Source organism: Equus przewalskii, chromosome 16 (assembly GCF_037783145.1).
Source record: "Equus przewalskii isolate Varuska chromosome 16, EquPr2, whole genome shotgun sequence".
NCBI lineage: Eukaryota > Metazoa > Chordata > Mammalia > Perissodactyla > Equidae > Equus > Equus przewalskii.
In genome coordinates, this window is record NC_091846.1 from 17226134 (window position 1) to 17252263 (window position 26130).

The 26130-nt window shown below is 38.1% G+C and overlaps 1 protein-coding gene across 1 annotated transcript in view; it reads left to right on the forward strand.

Moving 5' to 3' along the window:
* FREM2 (FRAS1 related extracellular matrix 2) overlaps positions 1 to 26130 on the forward strand; it is a 169792-nt gene that overhangs the window by 71901 nt on the left and 71761 nt on the right. Inside the window, exons 3-6 of the mRNA XM_008527156.2 lie at positions 1773 to 1919; positions 9595 to 9825; positions 21903 to 22028; positions 23141 to 23392. Of these exons, the coding sequence (XP_008525378.2) occupies positions 1773 to 1919; positions 9595 to 9825; positions 21903 to 22028; positions 23141 to 23392 (756 nt within the window). The remainder of the gene's footprint in view (positions 1 to 1772; positions 1920 to 9594; positions 9826 to 21902; positions 22029 to 23140; positions 23393 to 26130) is intronic.

Genomic DNA, 26130 nt, shown 5'->3' on the forward strand with positions numbered 1-26130 from the left:
GCAGACTCAGGCATTAATTAATGTTACTGCATTTGACTCACCAGATGAGGAAACAGAGTTCTAGAGAAGAAACTTGCTCAGAGTCAGACAGCAGATAAGAAGTGAAGTGGGCCTTCCATTCCAGGCCTGAGGAGCCTCCAGCCCACGGCCTCTCCTCTCCAGAACAGCGCCCAGTGTCCAGGAGATGTTAGGCATAATATGTTCAGAAGGACAAAATGCAGGGTGGACTTCCTGCTCTCCCATCTAGTTATATCTTATATTTAAACATGAACTAAAAAAAATTGAAAGGTCTGTAATCCCATCAATTTAAAACACCTAACAGCCCCATTTTACATAGCTACCTTCACAGCATCAAGACCATTTGTTTGTGTATTTAAATTTCAACAAAAATTACATATTTATTATTTAATCACTGAACAACATTTCACTGATTTGGTCTACCACAATGAAGTAAACTCTACGTTTTTCAGTTCAGGGGCTATTCTAGAAAATCTTGCCATGAATAGTTCCTTGCAAATATACTTTTGCTTCTCTTAAAGCAGAAGTCCCACAGAAGGATTTAAAAGATCAAATGGTATGGACATCTTTTTGCCTCTTACACACATTGCCATGTAACTAAAAGGCTTGTGCTAATTTACAATTCAAAACAAGAAAACCAATTTCTCTGCAATAATTTCGGCTGTACTAGGTATTTCTTTAATCTTTAGCACGTGTCAATTGATCATTCAAAGTCGCTGCAGTTTTTATTTTTCAGACTTTCCAGCAAAGATGAACAGTTTTTTCGTGTATTTATTCATTCATTGTTTCTCCTTGTGTAGACTTTTTGCCCTCAGTCTATTAAAGTCTTGATGTTTTCCTGCCTCTTCTTTTTCTCTATTGTAGCGCTCCCTCTGTGAACTCAGAAGAGAAGAAACTAGAGTTAAAATTGTGCCTCTAGCTGTGTTTATTATTTGGGCTTTTTTCCACCCTTTTACGGAAGGACTTCAAAGAAATTACTGACGCCTTTGTTTATAAACCCCACCTTACTCGGAAATAATTGCTGCAGATCAAAGGAAGCAGAAGGATAGGACAGGGTGATCAGCTGATAAGCATTTCTCCTTTCATTCACCTAGCACAGCAGCGTTCACGTTAGAGAGCACACAAGGTTTCTTTTCTCCTGATGGGCGCCCAGCTCCATTTTGGTGGGAAGGTGGGAGGAGAAAGTCTTATCTCCAGAGTAGAAGGGAATCAATGAAAAGAGCTGTCTGTTTGCTCGAAGGAATGGAGCGGAATATAGTGGGGATGGGAGGCAGAGAAAGGATATTTGTTTTTTCTTAAGTGGTTATAATTAAAGCCTTCCACCCAGTTGCTCAGTGAACCAGAAAAAGGTATTTGTGAAGTTGTGTGTGTAACTTCCCAAATGAGCCATGCAAGCCTCCCCTGTAGAAAAACTTGCTCTCCGGCGGCACCTTGTGGGAAGTGAGTCATCCTGCAACTTGGATACTTGATTTTATGATTGAACCAAACTGCTTCTGGTAGTTGTAGGCTCCTTCCCCATCTCCTTTGCTCTCCGAAAGATCACGGGATTTTGTCGAGGGTATGTCAGCTATTGTATTTCTGTATAACAGTCGCTGAACAGTCGCTGTACCTCCGTGTACGCACTCCGGAGTTGTGTATCAAACCAAGTAGCTTTAGTGTTTTTTAGCGTCGCATCATTAGAGTAGTCTGTGGAATTTTTATGATCACTCATTCAACAAAGCACTAATTTGGAGCTTTAAATTTATGTTTTCCAGGCAGAAACAGGTTAACCAAGCAGCATTTTCGTCTGAATTGGGCATGGATCTCCTTCGAAAAGGAATATTACCTGATCAATGAGGACTCCAAATTTCTAGATGTCGTTTTGAAACGTAGAGGTTACTTGGGAGAGACTTCATTTATAAGTAAGTTTAATTTGCACTTCTGTCTCAAAATCCCATTCTTCTAGCAAAAGTTCTTAATTTTACAATGATTAAAGTATGTTTAGTTTACTGCTCTAGTTTAAAGTTTAGGGAGATGTTAACATTTAAAGGTTCTTTAAGTGCTAAAGAAACGTGCCAAAAATTGTGTGTCAAGGCTAAATCATAGAGACAAAAGGCTGCAAACATAGGAAATGTGTAACCAAAATATAGACCTCTTCAAACCTTCTACCTACATATGATCTTTCTGTGGTATAAAATAACTTTACAAACATGGCAGTAATCACTCGTAAGTTAAAACATTTAAAATGTCACTAGATGTTAGAATAGGCTTAGACAAATCTGTAATTTATGGATAAAAGTCTGCTGAAATAGTGTAAAACTTTTGCGAAAGTTGCTTTAATAATAAGTAAACAAAAAACTATTCAATAACCTATTAGGCATTGATGTGTAATTTACTATATGTTTGTTGCATTTGAATGCTCTTGTGGGTCATTAAAACTTCAAGAACCCCAACACTACACAAATGGCATGTGTTGTGGGGCTGGCCCGGTGGCATAGTGGTCAAGTTTGCATGTTTCCCTTCGGTGGCCCAGGGTTCACAGATTTGGATCCTGGTTGTGTATCTACACACCTCTCATCAAGCTGTGCTGTAGCGGCATCCCACATACCAAAAATGGAGGAAGTTTGACACAGATGTTAGCTCAGGGCCAATCTTCCTCACCAAAACAAAAAAGAAAGAAAGAAAGAAAAAGTATGTGTTGTGACTTTTCTTTTGTAACCAATAGTAAAATATTAAATACTAATCCTTTTCTGCTGCTTTACCTCTTTTAAATAAAATTGAGAGTCAAAAGCAAATGAATAAAACCTTTTTTCAACTCCAATTTAAGCTCACTTTCAATTTCATGTAAGTGTACCATAGAGAAAAGAAGATATAGTGGTAATTTTAAGCAGTAATATAATTGGCACAAAATATTTGGTATGTTGGTGAAAAATGATAGCACCCCAAGGAATTATATTATTTTTGGTACCCTATGTTTTATAAGCATCTGGGCTAATAACACTTTCATGGGGTAAAAGCTTTCATGGAGGGAGAGTATCAACTTAAGGTAGGGATCTAGGAAAACGTTGGCCAAATAAAAAATTGAAAACCCTGTGTTTGTCTCCAAAATGATTATTTGAAATTTTACTGGTCCCTGAAATTTAAAAGCCTTAAACAGTAGATCCCTATCAGCACACACACACAAGAGCATGCACTCACACATACCACACACACACAAGAGCATGCACTTGCACGTACCAAACGCACACCACACATGCACGCATACACACACTCATACTACACATTATATCCTTGCCACAGCCACAATCACCACCTGGTCCCCATGCTTTCCCCTGATGTTTGGGTACTGGATATTAATTACCCCTTGTTTTTAAAATGTGCTTTTTTTTTTTTTTTTTTGCTGAGGAAGATTAGCCCTGAGCTAACATCTGTGCCCATCTTCCTCTACTTTATATATGGGTTGCTGCCACAACATGGTTGACGAGTGGTGTAGGTCCACACCCCAGAACCAAACTCAAGAACCCAGGCTGCTGAAGTGGAGCACACTGAACTCAATCCTTAAGCCATGGAGCTGGCCTCTATTTTTTGTTTTTTAACTTTAGAAGAGGAATTTTCACGCTATGTTCTGCTGATCTCCCAAGATTACTCTGGCTCCAGGGGGGCTGGTCCACCTATAGGGTCATCCTGCATGCAGCTGGGGCAGCTCTGCTTCCATCTTCTTCTTTTTTTGTTATTTTATTGAGGTCATATTGGTTTGTAACATTGTGTCCTTTCAAGTGTACATTATTATATATCAGTTTCTGTATAGACTGCATTGTGCTCACCACCAATAGTCTAGTTTTTATCTGTCAGCATACATATGTGCCCCTTTCTCCCTCTCCCCAGCCCCTTCCCCTCTGGTAACCACTAGTCTGTTCTACTTATCTGTGTGTGTTTATCTTCCACATATGAGTGAAATCATATGGTATTTGTCTTTCTCTGTCTGGCTTATTTCACTTAGCATAATACCCTCAATTTCCATCCATGTTGTCACAAATGGCACAATTTTGTCCTTTTTTATGGCTGAGTAGTATTCCATTGTATATATTTACCACATCTTCTTTATCCATTCATCAGTTGATGGGCACTTGGGTTGCTTCCACATCTTGGCTATTGTAAATAATGCAGTGATGAACATAGGAGTGCATGAATCTTTTTGAATTGTTGATTTCATGTTCTTTGGAGAAATATCCAGTAGTGGAATAGCTGGATTGTATGGTATTTCTATTTTTAATTTTTTAAGAAGTTTCCATACTATTTTCCATAGTGGCTGCACCAGTTTACATTCCCACCAGTGGTGTATGAGGGTTCCCTTTTCTACACATCCTCTCCAATACTTATTTCTTGTCTTGTTAATTATAGCCATCCTGATGGGTGTGAGGTGATATCTCATTGTAGTTTTGATTTGCATTTCCCTACTAATTAGTGATGTTGAACATCTCTTCATGTGCCTGTTGGCCACCTGTATATCTTCTTTGGAAAAATGTCTGTTCATATCCTCTGCCCATTTTTTGATTGGATTTTTCATTTTTTTGTTGTTGAGTTATATGAGTTCTTTATATATTTTGGAAATTAACCCCTTATCAGATATATGATTTGCAAATATTTTTCTCCCGATTGGTGGGTTGTCTTGTTGTTTTGTTGATGGTTTCCTTTGCCATGCACAAGCTTTTTAGTCTGATGTATTCCCATTTGTTTACTTTTTCCTTTGTTCCCCTTGCCTGAGGAGACATAGTAGTCAAAAAGGTATTGCTAAGACCTATATCAAAGAGCGTACTGCCTATGTTTTCTTCTCAGAGTTTTCTGGTTTCAGGTCATACATTGAAGTCTTTAATCCATTTTGAGTTATTTTTTGTGTATGGTGTAAGATAATGGTCTACTTTCATTCTGTTGCACGTACCTGTCCAGTTTTCCCAACACCGTTTATTGAAGAGACTTTCTTTTCTCCATTGTATATTCTTGGCTCCTTTGTCGAAGATTAACTGTCCTTAGATATGCAGTTTTATTTCTGGGCTCTCAATTCTATCCCATTGATCTGTGTGACTGTTTTTCTGACAGTAGCATGCTGTTTTGATTACTATAGCTTTGTAGTATATTTTGAAGTCAAGGATTGTGATACCTCCAGCTTTGTTCTTTTTTCTCAGGATTGCTTTGGCTATTTGGGGTCTTTTGTTGTTCCATATAAATTTTAGCATTCTTTGTTCTATTTCTGTGAAGAATGTCATTGGGATTCTGATTGGGATTGCATTGAATCTTTAGATTGCTTTGGGTAATATGGACATTTTAACTATGTTTATTCTTCCAATCCATGAGCATGGAATAAGCTTCCACCTTCTTTATTTGCATGTGTCTCTTCATAGACTGTCTTTTGCACTCTCTGTGTTTAACCTTCTAGAGCAGAGTGAATGCTCCTATTGCTCTCTTTCTTTTAGTAGTCTGTTCTCTCTGCACACTTACATGTGCTCTGCAAATCAGTAATCTGATCCTGTCTTACTTATTGCCAGTGAGAGACTACCTTTAACTGAGCTTTCTGCTTGAAAATATGACAAATAAGTCAGAGAAAATAATAACTAAACACCAGAATGCCTTATCAAATCTTAAGGATGCTTTCATCTATTTGTGTTTTATCTGAATTCCCACTCCCAATGGGTATACTTAATTACTCACTTACAAATACCCCTTGATAGCAATGGGAAAGTTAATAATTGAAAAATATTTTTTAAACTATCTTTTCTGATTTTCTCTCCATTGCCTTTTTTTTAAGCTAAATGCTAAAATGTCAAACGAGAGTTCTTTTTTTCTGAAAGTTATTTTTTCAATGAACTATTATTTCCCACAAGTGTAGGGATCAGTACCAGGAAGTCTGTGAAGGCTCTATAGCTCTACTTGGTTAACCTCAGATAGTTACTTAGTAACCTGGAGTGATAGAAAGTTGGAAAGACTTCTGTGTGTGGCCCACACCCATCAATCATTGAAGATGGTAATAGAAGTCATGCCAGGGCTAGGAATGGACGTCAGATTAAAGTAAAGGGTAGCCTGGTAGACATTCTACAATGAATATGTTTCATGTAACTGTTCGCTTACAACTTCCACTTTCGTTTATGACTTTTAGAATTAGACGGTTTGCATTATAGCTCAAGGCAGAATGTCACTTACCTTCATGAGCATGTTAGTAAATCATAAATTACATGAAATTTGTATAAGTATTTTCTCAGAGATGATTATTCATTTTATAACTATTATAACCTATTAATAAATTAAACATGTATTTGCATATCACAAAAGTATTTGAATTTCAAAGATCTTATTTCTACTAGTTATTGAACATTTACTAAATGCAAGATACTTCATTAAGCATGTTAAATACTTTTCCTATCTCTCTTGCTCCTTAAAACAATGTTTTATTCATCAGCTCAATTAATATTTCTCGAGTGCTTATTATGTGCCAAACACTGTTAGATAATGGACTATGAAGTTATGATAATGAGAGCTAACATTTCTTGAGTTATTACGTGCCAGGCCTAGTTCTCAATACCTTACATAGTCAACCCCATGAGAAGAGAAGAGTGTCATTATATCACCCCCCCCCCCCCCCAATTTACAGAAAGGTTGTAATATGCCCAGAGTTACACAGCTAGTAAGGGGCAGAGCTGAGATTTGGCTCCAGGGCCCACGCTTTTAACTACCTCACCATAGTGTTTCTTAAACCCCCTACAACTGAGGGAAGTTATCAACTTGCCTATGATCCCATAGCCACCAGGTGACTGAGGTAGAATTTGAAATCTACTCTCTCGTTCCAAAAGGAGCTTGCTTAACCTCCATGTCAGAGGGAAAAAAAGGCACGATTGTAGTTTCACTTCGTGAATCAAGGTAATATGTCTTATTTCATAATTAATTCTTTTTGAAATAAAGAAGCATACATTTAAGCCCAATTTTTAAACTTTTGGACTTCCAGAATTCTTTTTACTCATCTAATAATTTTATTTATAATATGTGTGGTTGGCCAGCTGAATATTTGTATCTCTACATAAGTGCGTTTTTTTAACGTTGAGTGTGCTTCACTGTCTCATCTCCCATGTTAGATGAAGGTATGGACTCCTCTGTCTCCTCCACAATCTATGCACCTTTCTTCATCCTTTATGAAAATGGGGTGCCTATGTAAAAGGGCCTTGTGGAGGTTTGAGGTATTTAATATGTGTCTACTTCCCCTCGGGTTTTAATGCATGTAAGATTTCCCTGGGGATCTTGCTAAAGGGTTGATTCTGCTTCAGTAGGTCTGGGGTGAGTGGGGCCTGAAATTTTGCCTTTCTGACAAGCTCCCAAACATTGCTCATGCTGCTGGTCCATGGACCACCTTTCAGTGACAAGGTTGCACTGCCCTCAGAGTGGGTACTGTGTGTTAATTATAAAAGGAAATCTTTATTTTTGACCCAAGGCAAATTTAGTATTCCATCTTAGTTTAATTTTACCTTTTAAAAAAGGATGACATGTCCTTCTTAGTTTTATCTCATGTTTGGGAAGCATGTCAAACAGTTTAAGACAACAATGTTTTTCATAAAATAGAAGTCCATTCCTCTTTGCTTGGTGAATCAAAGATATTGTCCATTTATAGTTTACATCGGATTGAGAATCCTTTATGAAACCCACCAGAAAGATTATGGCGGGGGGGGGGTTGCAGCTATGGTTGGGGTTTGATATTACAGTTTATTTTTTATGAGGTTGGATGACTTGACTATCATTTACTAAGGATGACTAGTTGGAACCAGTAGACATTCCTTGTTTTTATACTGATTCCTTTTTGCTTTTAACTGTTTTAAATCTCCAGGAAAATAATGCATTGTCGATGAAACAAAACAAAACAGAAAAGTGGGCAGTAGCTGTCAGAAAGCAACTAACACATTCTTTCGCTAGTCATGCCACTGGAGATGGATGGGCCCATGAGTAGCAGCTGTGTTGGAACCTCAGCGAGAATGGTTCCTTTCATCATGACTCTGGCAGTGAATTTTGGTGGATCCTAGAGGTGTTGACAACTATTCTGTGTGCATTAGGAATCAGAGAGCTAACAGGAAGTCTGCAACATTCATCAGAACGTGTAGTGCTGGAAGTCCTGGTTCTGTGCCCTTTTTTCTCTTGCCATTAAATAAATTATGTTTTACCTGCTATTGAAAAAATGCAGTGTTTAGATTTCCGTTATTTTTCTGAGATCTATAAAACAAATATTTTAATGAAATATTTATTTTCATCTTCATTTTAAGATGAAACTAACAGTCAGTGATCTATTCAGCTGGAGAAATAAATATTCAAACTAATCTCACATAAGCACCATGGTGGCAGGGGTTTTGAGTCTGCTATTGTCTGCTACAGCCCCAGTGCCTAGAACAGAGTGGGGCATATAGTAGGCACTCAATGAATATTTGTGGTTGAATGGATCCTATTTGGTCCAGTTTTGCTTTCTGGTTTGAAGAACAAAAGAAATTTTCTAAAACTAAGATAATCTTTCCAATTAAATGAGAAATGTTATGAGAATTTATTTGCAGACTTTTTAATTCTAATAGTCACAGTATTATATTTTTCCCTTTTTAAATCTGTGTTTCCTACCAACTTCTCTGAAAATGCCAATATTTAAAGAAATATATTTGAAAATATTCTATTAACTTGACTCACTAAGAGGTCCTGATCCAGTACTTAATGATATACGTGTACAAGTACTACTCCAATTTTATAATTTTTCCTATGATATTGAGTTTGTTGACTGTTACTGCTTTATAGATCACATATTCTATAATTTAAGTATTTGGCATAGAAATGGTGAAGATCCTCTTGTAATGTAGTTAGAAACTCGGAGATCCTTCAACCTTTCCAGCTTACTGAAATTGACCTTGAGTGAACCAACAGAGTAAGCCAAACATACTGCTCATAATAACCATATATATTTAGCTCTCCAATTCTCTTCACATGATTTCATGGAATTCTGGAGTGTTCCACAAAGAAGAACTTGGCAATGGTCATGCTGACAAATACTGAGTTAGATTCTTTTAAGGGTCCTAGTTCCATTAAATGTTTAGAGAATTTTATAATTTTTTATTATTATGCTTAGCCATTTATGACTTAGATTATCAAAGAATTCTTTGATTCACAGAGTCTCTTATTGGCTTAGATTTTCTAGTTAGAGAATTTTTCTTATAATATGATACATGCAGTATAACACATGCAAAGGTAAATGTGGAGTTTTTGGATTGTATGAACTTGTAGGAACAGTAAGAATATTGTACAATGTGAATATCAATTTACTAGGCCTTATTTTACAAGAGGTTCTAACACAAACTTAGGTCAAAGAATATATAGCAAAACCGTAATGGGGCAAGAGTAGAGCAGAATCATGAACCTCCACTAGAACATTATTGTAGGACCCGTATCCAATTATTCATTTCATGGAATCAGAGCAGGATCTACTTCACACTGCGGGATAAAGTGACACACAAAAGATTAACAACCTGGAAAACCTTAATATTCCAGTTGAAAGTCAAATTAAGAAAATGATATTATGTTTCTGTGAAGGTATTGCCACAAGAGATGGAACTGCAGAAAAAGACAAAGATTTCAAGGGCAAAGCACAGAAACAAGTGCAGTTCAACCCAGGCCAGACCAGGGCCACATGGAGAGTGCGGATCATCAGTGACGGAGAACATGAACAGTCTGAGACCTTCCAGGTGGTTCTCTCAGAGCCCGTGCTGGCTGCCCTGGAATTCCCTGCAGTGACCACGGTGGAGATCGTTGACCCAGGAGATGGTAAGAGCTATCACCAACTTGTTTGTGTTGCTGTTGGGTTTTTGTGACAAAATACCTTACAGAAGAAGTTTTAAGTTTAATATTTGGACTTTCTATACAGAGAACTTTCTAGATTAATCTCTCCATATTCTCAGGTATGCTGATGGGAGAGGGAACCCAAAAATTCATGAAAGGAAGCTATATTTTTCTCAAGTAAATGAACTAGGAATATGCATAGAATTATCATCTTGTTCTTCTTCTTATTATAATTCTACCCTTTAGAAGCAATATTGCTCATGTCATGTTTCTTGAATTAATTTATTACTTTTTAAAGTCTTTTTAGTGTCTTTAAAAATATTCATTAAACAAATGGCTTAAGAATTAGACCATGTTCCCCATATTACACTTAATTATTCAAGTTTCCTTTATGTAATCACCAGCCAAAGATTTTCGTTCGGCCATATGTTCCCACATTTGTTACATAATACCCACCCAACTTGCCCCCACTCCTTGGTGAATAGTGTCTTGAACCATTGCGCTTAATTTCTATTAGATTACATTTTCTTGTCAATGCACACCCTTGGCTGATGTTAGTAAAAGTGAACCTCACTGCTTTTGTGTGTAATTGGACCTTTTCCCTCCCCCTGCCATGCTTCCACAGTCCTGGCTTGTCTCAGTGAGGTCAGGAACAAAAGGTTGAATGGCTTTTTGAGGGCTGGCATTTGTACAAAGCTTGGAGACACTCTTGTAAAGCTGAAATCCTGTCAGAAGCCAGACATGACTTTCCTTTAAACTGCCAGCCTACTTTATTTTGTCAGTCAGAAAACTCTTAAATGTTCTGTGAAGATACAATCTACCAAGTACAGGAAATGGAGACGTATATGGAAATCTCTGGGTTAAAAGACTGAGCATAATTAGAGAGGCTGAGACAACTGGTGCTCTGGCTGTGTTTGTTTAACCAACATCTCTCCTTTAGGTAAATATGAAGTTCAATTATGTTTATAATTTCCTTTAAAGAACAGTTAGTGTTTAATTGCACTTAATTTTATCTGCATTATCTAGGAATAAATAATTAAATTTTCTTCTAGTCCTGAGTTTTGGATGAGTGCTAGCATAATAAAGCTCCTCTCTTTTGAACAAGCTTCAATACATATAAACTGGCCATTAGTTAGAGTTTGTTTGAAGCCATTTCTTGGTATTTTATTTGCCAATTGGTATAATTGCCATACTTTACTTTAAGGAATAAGACTTAAACTCTTTTGTGCCTTCCTATATATAAGCCCAGAGTGACACTCTATACTCTATACCCATAATACATCTGAGAAGTGGGAGATTAAAAACAAAATACATACACACAGTACACACACCAATACACATTCCTTATATAAGAGCCTATACTCTTATACACTACCAAACAAAACTTTGCCACAATTTCATTTCATGTAATGATGATCTTAGTTGTCTTAGAATTTTCTAGATGAAATTCAACCCTATTCATTCCAGGCCATGATCATTTCTATGATAACTGACAAGTGTTCCATAATGCATGGTAGTGTCCACATCTTGTTGAAGACCATTGGTCTTGAACTTACAAGACCTGGGTTTGAATCCCAACTCTACCATTTCTAGTTGTATGACCTTAATCAAATCAAACAGCTTTTATTAAGATTCAGTTTCCCAGTCCACAAAATAAGAAAAATTAATTACTCTCATGTTGTAGTATTATTAGGAAAGAGTTCCACAAAACATAAATCTCAGTACAAATATTGTTTTTATTTCTAATATCATAAATATAATATTAGATTTCATTTTAAGAGATTAAGTAATCCTTTTTTTTCCACTTTCCCTACCATTTCGAAATGTTGATTGTTTCTTTCTACACTTTCTCATAACTCTTCACACATAAATTCGCTAGCCCTAGGAACCGTTATGCCTGTAAGCTCTCCCTCTGCATGCTAATTCTGGGACATGTTACAAGATTTTTTTGCATGTATTAAAATGTATCTCGCTCATATTTGTGCTGGGTACAGTGCTATGTATGGGGATGTGAAGATAATAGAGTACCATCCCTTCTATCAAAGAGCATGTGGTGTAATAGGAACCATAAATAAGTGATTGCAACAGAGTGTGGTGTGGTACAGCAAGGTATGAACAAAGCGCTTTGGGAGCAAGAAGAGGGAATAACCAACTCTGCTTTATTTTAGTCTGGGAACTGCTTCTACTTATTAGCCAGTTTGTAAACATGTGCAAGTACATACTTTTCCCAATGCTTTACTTACCCATAACTAGTACTGATAATGACAATAGCTGAAAGTCATTGAGCACTTATTATGTGCCAGACAATGTACTTAATTCATTATGCACATTCTTTCAGTCACTCTCTTTTACCTCGCTACCTTGTAGCCATATATACCGTTGTAAGCATTATGCTTGATGTTTATAGGACACTCTCAATTTCACATGTGACAAACATGTGAAACATTTTAGAACATTGGTTCTTAAATTTTATGAGAAAAAAACTTATTAACATAAATGCTACACAGACACAACCATACATATACATCCATCCATCTTGGATTCTCACATGTTCATAATTTTACTCTTATACTCTCTATCCATTTATATTTTTTAAATTGCATAATTATGATTTAGATAAAGATTTTAAATGACTATACATTTTATTCAACACATGATTATCTACATCCACTGCAAAAATAATGCATACACTTAGGTGCTTATTTATTTATCCTGAGACAATACTCTGTGCTCATATACATGCTCTGTAATACTTCTCATGCCTCCTGATGGTTGAGACCCTCTAGTTGGGAACCATTACTCTATAATCGGTAGAGTTGACTCTTCTCTAATGAGTGGATCCAGTCGTCATGTTTTCCTGCATCATCTGTGCAGGGGTGCAGCCTGCCTCGAAGGGCAGACACCAATGAGAGCTGGCGCAAGTGTACCCTAGTCCTCATGCCTGACTGCCCTGGGGTGGCTATGAATAGTATGGAGCTAAATTTCCTGAATGGCGATAGCCATGCTGATTCTTACCTGCCCCTGCCAATCAAGGAGAGGCCACCCAGGCACAGTTGGATTGTCAGATGGCCTTCAGAAGCCCACATTTTTATCTAGAACAGACATATTTTTTTTTTGCATGAAAATGGAGGACTGAAAAGGGACTTTTCCTCCTACTCAACAAAATGCTGTGGGAGCACAAAGGAGGCGATAGACCATCCTGCCATGATTATGGATATCAATAACTTCCTAGACAAATAGGTCTCGTCACTTATTGAATAAATCAATAAATTCCATTTCCTCGTAAATTGAAGACCGAGAATAAGAAGAGAGTAATAGAATAAGAAGAGAACAGACGCTGAGCAGAGATGTGAACCTCTCTTTGTAATACTTGCGTAATACCTCCCAAGCCTCCGGATGTTTGTGGCTCCCAGGTGCACACCCAGGGAAAATCTGCTATTTGTTGTCATGATTTTACCTCATTCCTTTGTTTTTCTCTATCCCTTTGCTCTGCTCCCTTGTTTCAGTTTGATTCCATGATCTCCTTCCTTTGCATATACACATAGAAAGTTCCAGCTGGGAGGGGTTTTAAAGTGCATGAAATGTTTAACTCATTTTCTGGATGAAGAACCTGAGAAATAGAGCCATCCTTTAGTCTCTGCCAAAATCAACCACTTGGAAGCTGTTTTGTTTGGTTTTCTTTACTACTGGCAGAGATGGGTGAGATTACACGCCATCTGAGAGGATGGGCACTCCTCTGCGAAATTCCACTGAGTGGTAACAATTGTCTTCCATTAAAAGATCCTCTGCAGCTTGGCTGGACTGCAGTCCAAAGCAGATAGCAGATTTCCGTGAGACAAGGAGGTCTTCGAGGAAATTTCAGGCCACTACTATTCCTCCTGCATTTTTTCTAACGCAACCCTAAGAAGTCAAAAAGGATTATTCCACAGGCCAAGAGTAAGATAGTCATCATGATCCCAGTCTCTACCATGTTGAGTACCCACTGTGAGCCAAACATTGCATTAGGAAACTTACAACCTTATCTCATTTAAACCTTATGTTCACCACTCTGTGATTTATTTATCAATTTCCAAATGAGATCTCTGAGGCTCAAAGAATTTATTTCCGCAAAGTCTCCCAGCTGATAAGTGCCAGGGTCAAATCAAGATTAAACTTTGCCACAGCAACACTGTTTCACCTATTTACAAACAAGAACAACAAAGTAGTTCCTTCTCTTCTCATTCTATTATCCTTTCTCTTCATCTATCAAGCCTCAATATATTAGTATAGGTGAATAAAACCCAGTGATCTAGAAAGGTAATCAAGACCACTTCATCCCTTGCATAATGTATCTATATGTTCAACAAATGTTTCTTGAGCACCTGCTATCTGCCAGGAAGTCTGCTAAGAGCTAGGAATATGGGAGCTAGAGTGAAGAAGGCACACTAAGCCTGAAGGCTCATATCATTAGGTGATTACATTCCACTAAATTGTTATAATTAACAACACAGAATGCTATGTGCTCAGATAAGGGAGCAATCAGCACCCATAGGAGGGGTATCTAACCTGGGACAAAGATTCTTAACTTCCTATATATTAGGCTCCCTAACAGTCAGAAATTACACTGTCTCTCCTCACTCTTAGAAGCATATCAATATTAATTAATATTAAACATTTTCATTTCTGTTAAGAGGAAAATATGTGAGAGCTAAAACTTCTTATTTTATATAGAGATCTCATTCTTTTTTTACTCCATGTAATTTCTAACCAGAGTGAATTGAGTTTTATGTACTTTATTAGGAGAAAACAACCTCAAATATAGACATTTGAGCACAGCTACCTAGATAGATATCTCAAGCCTGTATTTTATGCAATTATTTAGTTTTCATACTTGAAGTGTCTGCAGACTTCTGAGTGAAATGGGTTCATTCTGATATCTTTATAATACCAAAATATAGCCATGAACTAGTGGATTAAATATTTGATTCACTTTGGATTTTGGGTGGGACCAGATTAGGTTAATATTATATAATATATAGTGGAGAATAAACACGCTATTCTAGAGGAAGGTAGAACTTATATCTCAAGAACTCTAATCTTATTGTATACAAAGAAAAGGCAGACTTTTGTGTGTTGAGTGAACAAAACCCATTTCACAAGGTAGAATTCAGATGACATAAACTGACTATTATATGAAATAGCTGACTATTATATAAAATCCAAACATTAATTATTGTTTTAAAAATTTTGTACCACAGGCAATGTTGACGTAGGGAAATCAGTGGCTAGCTCATATTTTGAGATGTGTGTGCCAAAACTGAAGGTGTAGAATTAATGAATTGATAGTCAGATGCAGCTGATGACACCAAAATGATAAAGAAAGCATAAAGGGCTTCAACTTCAGTGAATGTCAAAGGTTTTTTCTTTTTGGACTCTATTGCTATGAAGCACAGGTCATCATCTTAAGAGAAACAAAAAGTTCTAAACACTTGTTAAAAGTACACCCACATCTGGAGCCAGCCTGGTGGTGTAGTAGTTAAGTTCATGCTCTCCACTTCGGTGGCCTGGGGTTCATGGGTTCAGATCCAGGGTGCGGACCTACACAGTACCCATCAACCCATGCTGTGGTGGCATCCCACATATAAAATAGAGGAAGATTGGCATAGATGTTAGCTTAGCAACAATCTTCCTCAAGCAAAAAAAGGGGAAGATTAGTAATGGATGTTAGCTCAGGGCCAATCTTCCTCACCAAAAAAAAAACCAAACATGAGAGTACAACCACATCTGCACATTCCTGGCACCAAAAGGTGGAGAAGGAAAAAGGTGGTGCAAAATAAAATTATTTTAGTGATGCAAAATTTTTTGAAAATTTCTACATTAACAAAAGAAAGACATTTAATGGTAGAAACAAAGATTACCCAAAGATTAACTCTAACCAGCATGTTTGCATAGTGCTACAGAATAATATTTGAACTTCATAGTATCCTGATGTGAACTTGTAACACTGATCATTATAACCAGAGGAACATGAGAGAGCTGTTCAGACACATCACTGACGGACTCCGCATTCAGTACTACTTGTCGGACAGTCCAAGGGCACTGCGGTAGCCTGAAGATGGACGGAATATTTTCCAAGTTATTTTTGAATGTGTCAAACTTTTTAAAGATGATGAACACTTGGTGCCTTCATCCATACACTGCATCTTCTTTCCCTTCTTTGTTTTATTATAGCGAAGATTTTTAGAAGATATTTTGTTCTATTATGTTTTTAGCATAGTCTGTTCAGTACAATTGTGAAAAGAACAGCATGATCACTCTCTTTCCACTGTAACTACAACTACTTTATTTCTGAGAAGTCATTTTTTGTCTGTTAGAGCAGAGTCAAAACCTAAAAATAAAAACTGCAGTTACCAAAGTCCTCTTTACAATATAGTCACATTCACTAATAAAGAATGCACTCACTTTATTCAGCTTTATCTTTCAAAATAAAGAGTAATGAAACTAGTCTGAAAATATGAAAGTAGCACATATTCATTGTCAAAAAGTCAGAGAGATTCAAAGAAAGAAAAGTCACTTGCATTCCTGCCACGTGGAATAACCACCATTAATTTTTGAGAGGATGCCCCTGCTATCATTTTTTTCTGTCTGTATTTACTTAACAGAGGCTTTGCTGTTTCTATAACATCACCCTTGCTTTGTCTCTCAATGAACGCCTTCCGGAGACGACTGGAGTTGCAACCTAATGTGCTAATGGGATTTGACATGTTATATACTTTTATATCATACAGGTATTGTTTTCATAGACATATTATTGTGTATGTTATGTACTTTTAACACTTTATTAAAATATATATGATACATGTTATATACTTTACATAATACTTTTATAATTTTATATGTATAAATATATATATAATTCCTATGAACACACTGGATCTTTAAAGGAATTCTCAAAATATTTGTTCGTAGCTTCCTTTCCTCTGCTTCTGCGGAACCTGCCATCTGTCCGTTTTGGCAGTACTTTGTAGCTCTCTTTCATCATCTCAGTTTAGCCTTTTGTTTTTCTCTGGTATGTGTGATGCTCCTGCCACACTGAGGGTTCTTTTAGGAGTAGAGCATGGTGGTTATGAGCATGGCTCTGACACAGACCGCTTGGTTCACGAAGGAGAATCACCACCTACCAGCCTAAGCTTTGGCCATTGACCTAACCTCTGTGTACCTCATGTCCTCAGAGGCAAAATGACAGTCATAACAGCGCTTACCTGAAAGAGCTGTTGCAAGGATAAAACTAGCCAGTACATGTAAAGTGTTTAGAATAGGGCTTAGCAAATAGTAAGAACCCCCCATATTGTATTAGCTAAAACTTTTTAAGGATAAACAAGAATGCCACTTTTCAGGATTTTACACTTAAAGAACTATACTTACTTGAGTCAGTCTTCATATAAGCTTCTATTGCATACATAAAGTGAAGTTGAAAAATCATGTTAACTGGAAAGCCTGCCAGGGAGTCTTTCTTGATACCCTTTTCGAGCTTCTCCCACAGACCACACATTGCTGCCAGAAGTTAGGTCAACAGCAGACCTAAACTTGCTGCTGGGTTTGTTTACTCTCTGTCAGACCAAGTGTAGGAGTGGATTCCAGAGTGAGGGTCAAGCTCTGGACACCCAGCTTTCTTCTGTATTCATAGTTTAACCCTACTGGCACTGGTGAGAAGTTCTAGCTTGTTTAATCAAAACTACGTGGGCCATAGGACGTAGGAGGATCCAAAACTTAGGTACTCAAGGTATTAAATTAAAATCCCATGCATGGGACTTTTATGAATAACTTATTTGAGAAAAAATTGGCCAGTATAGATTAGCAGTATAGAATAAATATTATGTATGATCAACTCTTAGTCAGTTTCAGATACTATAACAAAATACCATAGATTGGGTGGCGTAAGCAACAGTTGTTTATTTCTTACAGTTCTGGAGGTTGGAAGTCCAAGATCAAGGTGCCAGAGATTCAGGGGTTGGTGAGAGCCCTCTTCGTGGTTGTAGTCATCTGCCTTCTTGCTACATGCTCTCACGGCCTGTCTTTGGTGCATGTGTGCATAAGCATGGACAGAGAGAAAGATCTCTCTCTTCCTCTTACAAGTATACAAATCCCATAATGAGGGCCCATCGTTATAACCTCATCTAAACCTAATTACCTCCCAAGGGCCCCACCTTCAAATATCACATTGAGGGTTAGGGCTTCAATGTTTAAATTTTGAGGGACAGAAACATTCAGTCCACATCAAACTTTAATAAGTAAAATTTTCTGTAGTATTTCTTGGTAATGTCGTGGAGTAAATGATCCGAGGACTGCCAAAACCTAGGATACCAGAGTTAATTTCCGTAAGTTAATGAAAAGAAACTCATTGAAACTCATTAAATACTTGAATATTTCATGGCACTTTGTGTATTGCTTTGTACTGAAGTGTTATGATTATTTCTATGTTGAAATTTTATGTTTGGTAAAATCCTACTTCATGATAGTAGGAGTAATTTTTGCCCTTACTAACACTCATCTTAAAAATAAATAAGATATTTCTCCAGATGCCACTTTGTTCCCATTTAAGGCAAAACTTCTTGAAGAAAATGTCTATCTTTATTGTCTTCCAGTTTCTCTTCTCCCATTCCATCAGGCTTTTGTCCTCCCCACTGCACTGAAACAGTGCTGGTGAAGATTACCAGTGACTTACTTCCCTTTGCCAAATTTGATGACAGGCTCTTGGTTCTCAACTGACTTGACTTGTCAGTGGCATTTGAAACAACTGATCCCTCTCTTTTTCTTCGACCACTTTTTGTACTCGGCCTCCAGTACCCACACGCCCTTGATTGTCCTCCTGACGGCGACCCCTTCTCAGCCTCCTTTTCTCAGTCTTCCTTATCTCCCTGACCTCTAAATGCCCCAGGGTTAGTTCCTGGATCCATTGTCTTCTTTATCTATAATTCCTCCCTAAGTGATTTTATTCTGACTCATAGCTACACATACCATCAACATGCCAGGAACTCCGTGTTTATATTTCCAATCTGGACCTCGCCACTGAAACCCAGGATTGTATGCCCAACTGGCTAATTTGACATCTCAGTTTGGATATGTAAAAGATGCCTCAATTTTAATATGTCCGAAATGGAACTCCTGATTTCCACCCCTAAATCTGATTCTCCTACAGTCTTCCCTACCTCTATAAATAGCAATTTCATCCTTCTAGTTGGTCAAGACAACAAAACTTGGAATCATCCTTGATTCTTTTGTTCTCTCACATACCATATCTGATCCATCGGAAAACTCTTTTGGCTCTTCCTTTATATGTCCTACACACAGCCATATTTTGCCACCACCACTGCCACCACCTGATCCAATCTTCCATGATCTCTTCCCTGGATGGTTGCAAAGCCTCCTAACCAGGCTCTTTGCTTCAGCTTTTGCCCCCCAGCGTCGATTTATCTCACAGCAGCCAAAAATGATGTTCCTAAAATATGTGAGATTACAGCATCCCCATGTTCAAAGCCTTTGCATAGTCATATTGAGAGACAGGATATATAAACAGACAGCGGACAGACCACATATTGAAATACAATTCTGACCCACAACCTACAGCAAGTGGGAAGCTAAACCACAACCTCTGTAGCAGTCGGTCCAAAATAGTCAGGACTTGATCAATAATTGACAGCTTCGGTAATTTTTGTCCCTGCTTCCAATTTAAGACTAACCGGAGAAAACCAAATATCTTCCTCTAATCAGTCACATAGGATGCTCCGCTTCTAGTTAGCCTGCCTACAGATTCCCAGTGCCAACAGCCTCCAATCGGGGCACAGCTGGAGCCTTCCCTTTAGTCCACTCTAAAGCTTCCCCACTCCTCTGCCTACCTTTGAATCTCAGCCAGAACTCAGTTGACAGTGGCTGACTCCCGAGCTAGAGCAAACTCTGAGTAAATAGCTTTCACTTGTTTTCATCTGACTGGGGGTCTTTGTTTGTTTCCATATCTTGCTCTAAGTAAAAACCAAAGTCCTTCCAATGGTTCTGAAAGTTCCACGTGATCTGCCCACCGCCCATCCCATCACCACTTCTCTGGCCCTATGTCCTGCTCTCTCCTCCTTGTCCAATTTACTCAAACCACATTGGCCCCCTGGCCATTCCTTGTACACACCTGGTGCAACTTGGTCTGAGGCCCTTTTCACTTGTTCATCCCTTGGCCTGGAATTCTCTTCGCTAAGTTATTTGCATAGGGCATCTCGTTACCACCTTGCAATCTTGGCTCAAATGTGACTCCATCAGAGATACTTTCCTGTATAAAGCAGACCTGTCACGGCACAAACCCCGCCCCAGCCTCCCTGTCCCCTCTCAGCACACTCTATTTTCTTCATACCATTTGTCGCCTCCTGACATACTATATATTTCCTTTTATTTTTGCTTATTTTCTTCCTCCTCTTCACCCCCAACTAGAATAAAAACTCCGTGAGATCAGGGATTATTTTTGCTTCCATATCCTCTGTTCCCAGTACAGTGTCTGGCAAGTAGAAGTCACCCAATCGATGTTTCATAAATGAATAATTGGCTATAAAATCTTATATCCACAGATCTTTCTCTTTAAGGTGCCAATTTAAAAATTAGTGTATTAGAGTCCCAGGAGAAAACAAATGACACACTCAAAATGAGTAGTTTAAAAAGAATTTAATAACATGACTGTTTACCAAGGTGAGAGCAAGGACTGGAAATCTGCCAGGTGTCGGAAAGCCCCCAAGGCTGTAAGCGTGGGCGCCATTACCACCTCTAGGCCTGAGGGGGGAGAGAAGAAGTTAGAGGAACCCAGAGAGTGAGCTAGGACCATGGCAGGCACTGTGACTTTTATTTGGGGGTTGCAGCCAGCTGTGGAGCTATAAGGGGAGCCAGGGGAAAGAATGCCAACCTCTCTCTGCTCTTGCCCTCCAAGCTCCGGCCTGTTCTCTCCTTCGGCTGACCCACTGGAAGCCAGAACACAAGGGAAACCTCTGATGTGGGTTCATATTGGCCAGGTCCTGGGGCACCGGGCAGGATGGAAAAGGGTGGAACGTGGATCTCAAGGGCCTGTATCGGCTATTCCAGTGACCTTTTATGATCATCAAAAGCAGTGTGGCTTGCTTTTTAAAAATAACCATGAAGTGTTTTCTGTGTGTATGTGAGAATTTCAGTGAAACAGACTCTCAGTGAAATACCAAAGTATCTGTTTGGAGGTTATCATGTCAAACTGTTGAACTAAATGTTTTACAGAACTAAACGTACTTTTACAATGAACTGTATCTTTAAACAATTTAATTATGCCATTTGTATTATTTAGTGGACCTTTCAATTACCTTAAAAATGAATCATTGAGACTTAAAATATTATATAAATATAATGTATACGGTGTGTTATTGTTATTCCTCTAGGGGAGGGAGAAAACCACAGACATGGTCCTTACAGCTGGTAAATAGATTTATAAATTCTAAAAGAATTGCTGCTTAAAAAAAACCCAAAAAACCAAGTGTTGAACAATGCATTTTTTGTTGAACAAAAGCATTATTATATTTTTGATCATTAATCATTCAAAAGGAACAGATTTGGGGTAAAAAGAACAAGAGAGTAAACGTTAGAACATCTGAGTTTTAATCCTGATTCCATCAGTAAGATTCCTTGGCAAATAAATTCAACTCTGTGAGCCTTAGTTTGCTCATCTGTAAGGAGTGGGGACGGGAGCCTTCTGAGGTCTAAAATTCGGCCACTCCATTGGAAGGTGTTAATCTGTGCCCAGAGAACAAAGTCGGACTTAAAGGAAGTGTGTCAGCAGCACTTATGAATTGAGAAAAAAGCAATTACTAGAGATAAAAGCAATGCTGGATTTTATTTCTAGGTTAAGAATTCACTGGTCCAGAGCCTGCACACTTTATACCTACTTCTCCCCTCTCTTTCCTTCTTCTCATTGTGAACGACGGGAAAAAAAATCAATCATTAAGGCAATTTTAATTTGCATAGGATTATTTCAGCGATAAGAAGCTCAGACAAAAATAATAGTGGCTGTGATTGTGTTTTTCCCTTAGAATCAACTGTATTTATTCCCCAGTCTGAATACGCCATTGAAGAAGATGTTGGTGAACTGTTCATTCCCATTAGGAGAAGTGGAGACGCCAGCCAGGAGCTGATGGTGATCTGTTACACGCAGCAAGGTAGCTCGATTTGTGAAGGAACTGAAATGTCCCCCCAAACATGTAAATAAACCTCTTTAACATGTTGGAGCCGTAACATTATGCCATGAAGCGTATGCTTTATCGTTATAATTTTTATAAAGAAAAAAAAGTATTTATCCAGAATCTTCCTTCACTATTACACCTTTGAGGACTCCTCTAAGTGGGCCTGCAAGGAATGCTGCTGCTTATCAAGAATTTTTCTGATTTACTTGGTTATTTATTCTAATACTCAAGTCCTTTTGGATTGCAAAGAACTCCCCCTCCCCCACCAAACCTGCTCAAGTAGAAGGAAATTATTGTTAAAAAACAAAAATAGAGGCAAAGAAATGCATACCCAAGGAAAAGAAACTAATTTCAAACTAGTTTGAAACTTGTTTCAACCAAATTTCACAATATTTGTTTTGCTCATGGGTAAGCATCCTCTGAAAGGTGATATTATGTAATACAAAGTCAAAATTAATATATAACGTTCATTAATATAGGAAACATCTTTCTAGGATACAGGTAGATTTTCTAAGAATGCAAAAGAAAAAGTCATATATGCTGTTGATATCTGAGCAGACATTTGTTAAAATTTCCATTAATGTATGTGAGTTCAAAGGTGATAGAGAATTGTGGTTGAAATTGCAGACTTCAGGATCAGCCTTGGGGTCTGGGTCCCAGAGAAAGTGCTTTAACCTCTGTAAACCTCAGTTACCAAATGTGTAAAACCCACTAGAGTGGCTGAGAGGATTCATGAGGCAAGATTTTTGCATTTTTGCATGCTTTTTGCATGCAAAATTGGCTCTTTGCTTGCACACAGTAAGCATTTGAACAATAGGAGTTATTATTTTGTAATATTCTGTTGTTCTAAAGACCACTGGCAGGAGGGAGAGGAGAAAACACTTAAAAAGTAATATTCGTTGTATGTTTGAGACCATTATGAAGCTGACTCATGATGCTGGAACAGGATGTAGGTGCTATTGCAATTCCCAAGGGTGTTCACATATACCAATTGACCATTAAAATGCTGCATAGGAAAATAACTGTTTCTGGAAATATCCTTGTAACATGTTCTACAGAAACACCTTTTGGATTCTCTCTGCCTCCAGGAACAGCAAGCGGAACTGTGCCCACATCCGTGCTGTCCTATTCTGATTACATATCCAGACCTGAGGACCACACCAGCGTTGTTCGCTTCGACAAAGACGAGCGGGAGAAAATGTGCCGCATTGTCATTATTGATGACTCCTTGTATGAAGAGGAGGAAACATTCCATGTCCGTCTGAGCATGCCCATGGGCGGGAGAATTGGATCAGAGTTCCCAGAGGCTCGGGTTACAATCGTTCCTGACAAAGACGATGGTAAGTACTAATTTACCTGAAAATTATTCCTCCTACCAGGCAGCTCAACATCACGCACAACCTTCTAGACAGAAAAACAAGAATGTAAAAGAATTATAGCATGCACGTTTATTTTATGCTTGATTTTACGGTGTGAGTAATTTCAAAGTTGACTGCATCAATCAATTTCGTGTTCTTAATTTAATGGTTTTAAGGGCAAAAGTCGTATCTACGTGTGTTTTTTTCTCTGTACAGTTTCTTTTACAATATCATTTACCATTAGGTAATTAAACTTTTAAAATTTCCTGGTGAAGAATTGAAGCGATTTTGCTAAACTTAATTTCCTTTTTGTTTGTTTCGCTTTGCTTTTAAAAGTTTATATTTTGTAACTTTAATCTCAGAGTTTCAACTCATTTAACAAAGAAACGCATCAAAGTTGTTAAATGAGTAACCAGAAAGGTAATAAGTATATGGGAACCGAAGTCCAGTGGGCAGATCTCTGCTCCAGAAAGGGGAAGGTTTCTGTTAGATTACCCTTCCTGAGGGAAGGTAAATTACCATCAGATAATCCTTCTTTCTGAAAGGAAAAAAGGAGCAAAAGGGTCTTAATCTTCCTGGCTCAATAAACAGTTTGTGCTATCTGGGGAGAAAAGAGAGAACAAGAGGAAGGATTGAGAGGAATCTTGCAAGAGAAGTGAGAGCAGTAAGCGGAGAGAGAGGACTCCAGGACTTGCATATTTTTCTTTCCCTCTTGATCTTTCCTCATGGGAGATGAAAGCGGACAAAACTGGGTGGGTGAATCTTTTGGTTCGGAAAGAAGTGGGAGGAGAGTCGAAAGACTCTCATCCGAACTATCTGAAAACTCAAGAAGTTGAGACTAACCTACCCAGGAGGGCCTGTGATAGCTAAAAAGGTAGTGACGTGTCTTGTGAGCTCATCCTCTGTGTGGAGCATAGCACTGGGTCCTTTGTACATCCTCCTCCTAACAATCCTGTGAAATAGATAATAAAGTCCATTTTTTCCTGAAAAGGTTTAAAAACATTGGTGATGAAAATTAGGAAGGATTTTATCAAGAGGGATTTGAAGAAAGTCTTGATTCTACCTTAAACTTAGATAATCCCCTGCTGCTTTGGATTCTTAGTTTAATAAACAATCCTATTCTGTATTTAAATAAAGTACGGAATTTTTATTTTAAATCCAGTTGATCTTAGAGAGGAAGCGAGTATTTTGGATGTCAGCCAAAACAGAATTAATAGTCCACACTAAATACCTATCTGCTATCTAGATGTCCATCTATTTCTATTATGATAGATAGAAAGACAAAGATAGATTTAATTTAAAAATAGAAAATATAATTAACGATTACTTTAGTTCAGTTTGTTTTGCTGGCAAAAAGACTTTCCCATACAGATTATGGGACACACATGAGAAAATATAAAGGTACAGAAAGAAACCATTATTAGATACCAGGCATTTTCACATGTACGTTGCTAAATCTTTTCAACAGCGAAGGATGACGTCATTATTCCTCTTTCACGTATGACAAGACTCGGAGAGGCCAGAGATTGACTTGAGTTTGCAAAGCTAGCACACAGCCAAGTCAGTATCCATGCCCCAAATACGTGACCTTTCCGTGCTGTCATTGCCTCTAAAATCCGTCCCTAGTGGTGACAAGGTTGTGGAACCATTGTTATAGTATCTACTATCACATAATATTTGTGAAATACTTTATTATTATCAGTGTTTCCTTTAAGCTTTCCCATTCCCTGGTATAGACAGCACAGGTGGTATTATGAGTGGGGTAGCTGGAGCTCAGGGGTCTGTTTGCCCCGGAAGCGGGCTGGGGAGTTTTGGTGCCACAGGCTTTGATTTTAAGGGTGCAGGTACCATGGCAGACAGTGGACCAGCAGTTTGTCAGGAAGGCCGTCAGCAATCGCCTTCATTCCTCCTTCCTTTGCCCTTCCCCTGTTTAATAGCTCAAAAGTCCTGTATATAAATAATGCCCACCCTCAGAAAGCTTTCTTCACTATAAGGAAGAAACAAGGCAAATGCACATTGAACACACTCACGTACAGAAAAATCCACCAGAAACTCACGATTAACTATAATCAAATACAGTGGTGTCCCCTATTTTAAATAAATTCACAATGTAAAATTTTTAACTTAATAAGGTGCAGCACATATTTAGCTTTGGAAGAAGACACTTGCCACTTTAAAGATTCCCGGGTGGAGTAAATCAAGAGATGGAGTCTCTGGATAATGTCACATTGCAGTTTAATAAATATTTATTCATTTGTTCAACAAATATTTTTGAGAATCCAATATTCACTCATTCATATATCTATTCACTCAAAAAATGTGAATTGAGCGCCTCTGTACCAGCATGTTGCTAGGTGCCAAAGCAAACGGGAACCATAGCCTCTAAACTCATGGGCTTTTTCAGACTTTGGGGGTACACAGAAAAGAGAACAGATGAGCATAAAACAAATGTACTAAGTGCTCTATTAGAGAAAGAACATTTTTGCCAGCTCAGGTTGAGGAAGGGCTTCTTAAAAAGACATGATTTCCTAGTGGAAACTTGAGGACAATATCAGAGTAACCCGGTGAAGGGAGAAGGAAAGTGTTTTCCTAGAGGAAAAACTCACATGTACACAGGCTGAATGCGTGTGATGCCTCCAAGGAACTGAAGGCTTGGATATTACAAAAATCGTGAGCTCAAAAGAGTGAATAACAAAGAAGAGTTTGGAGAGATGGGCAAG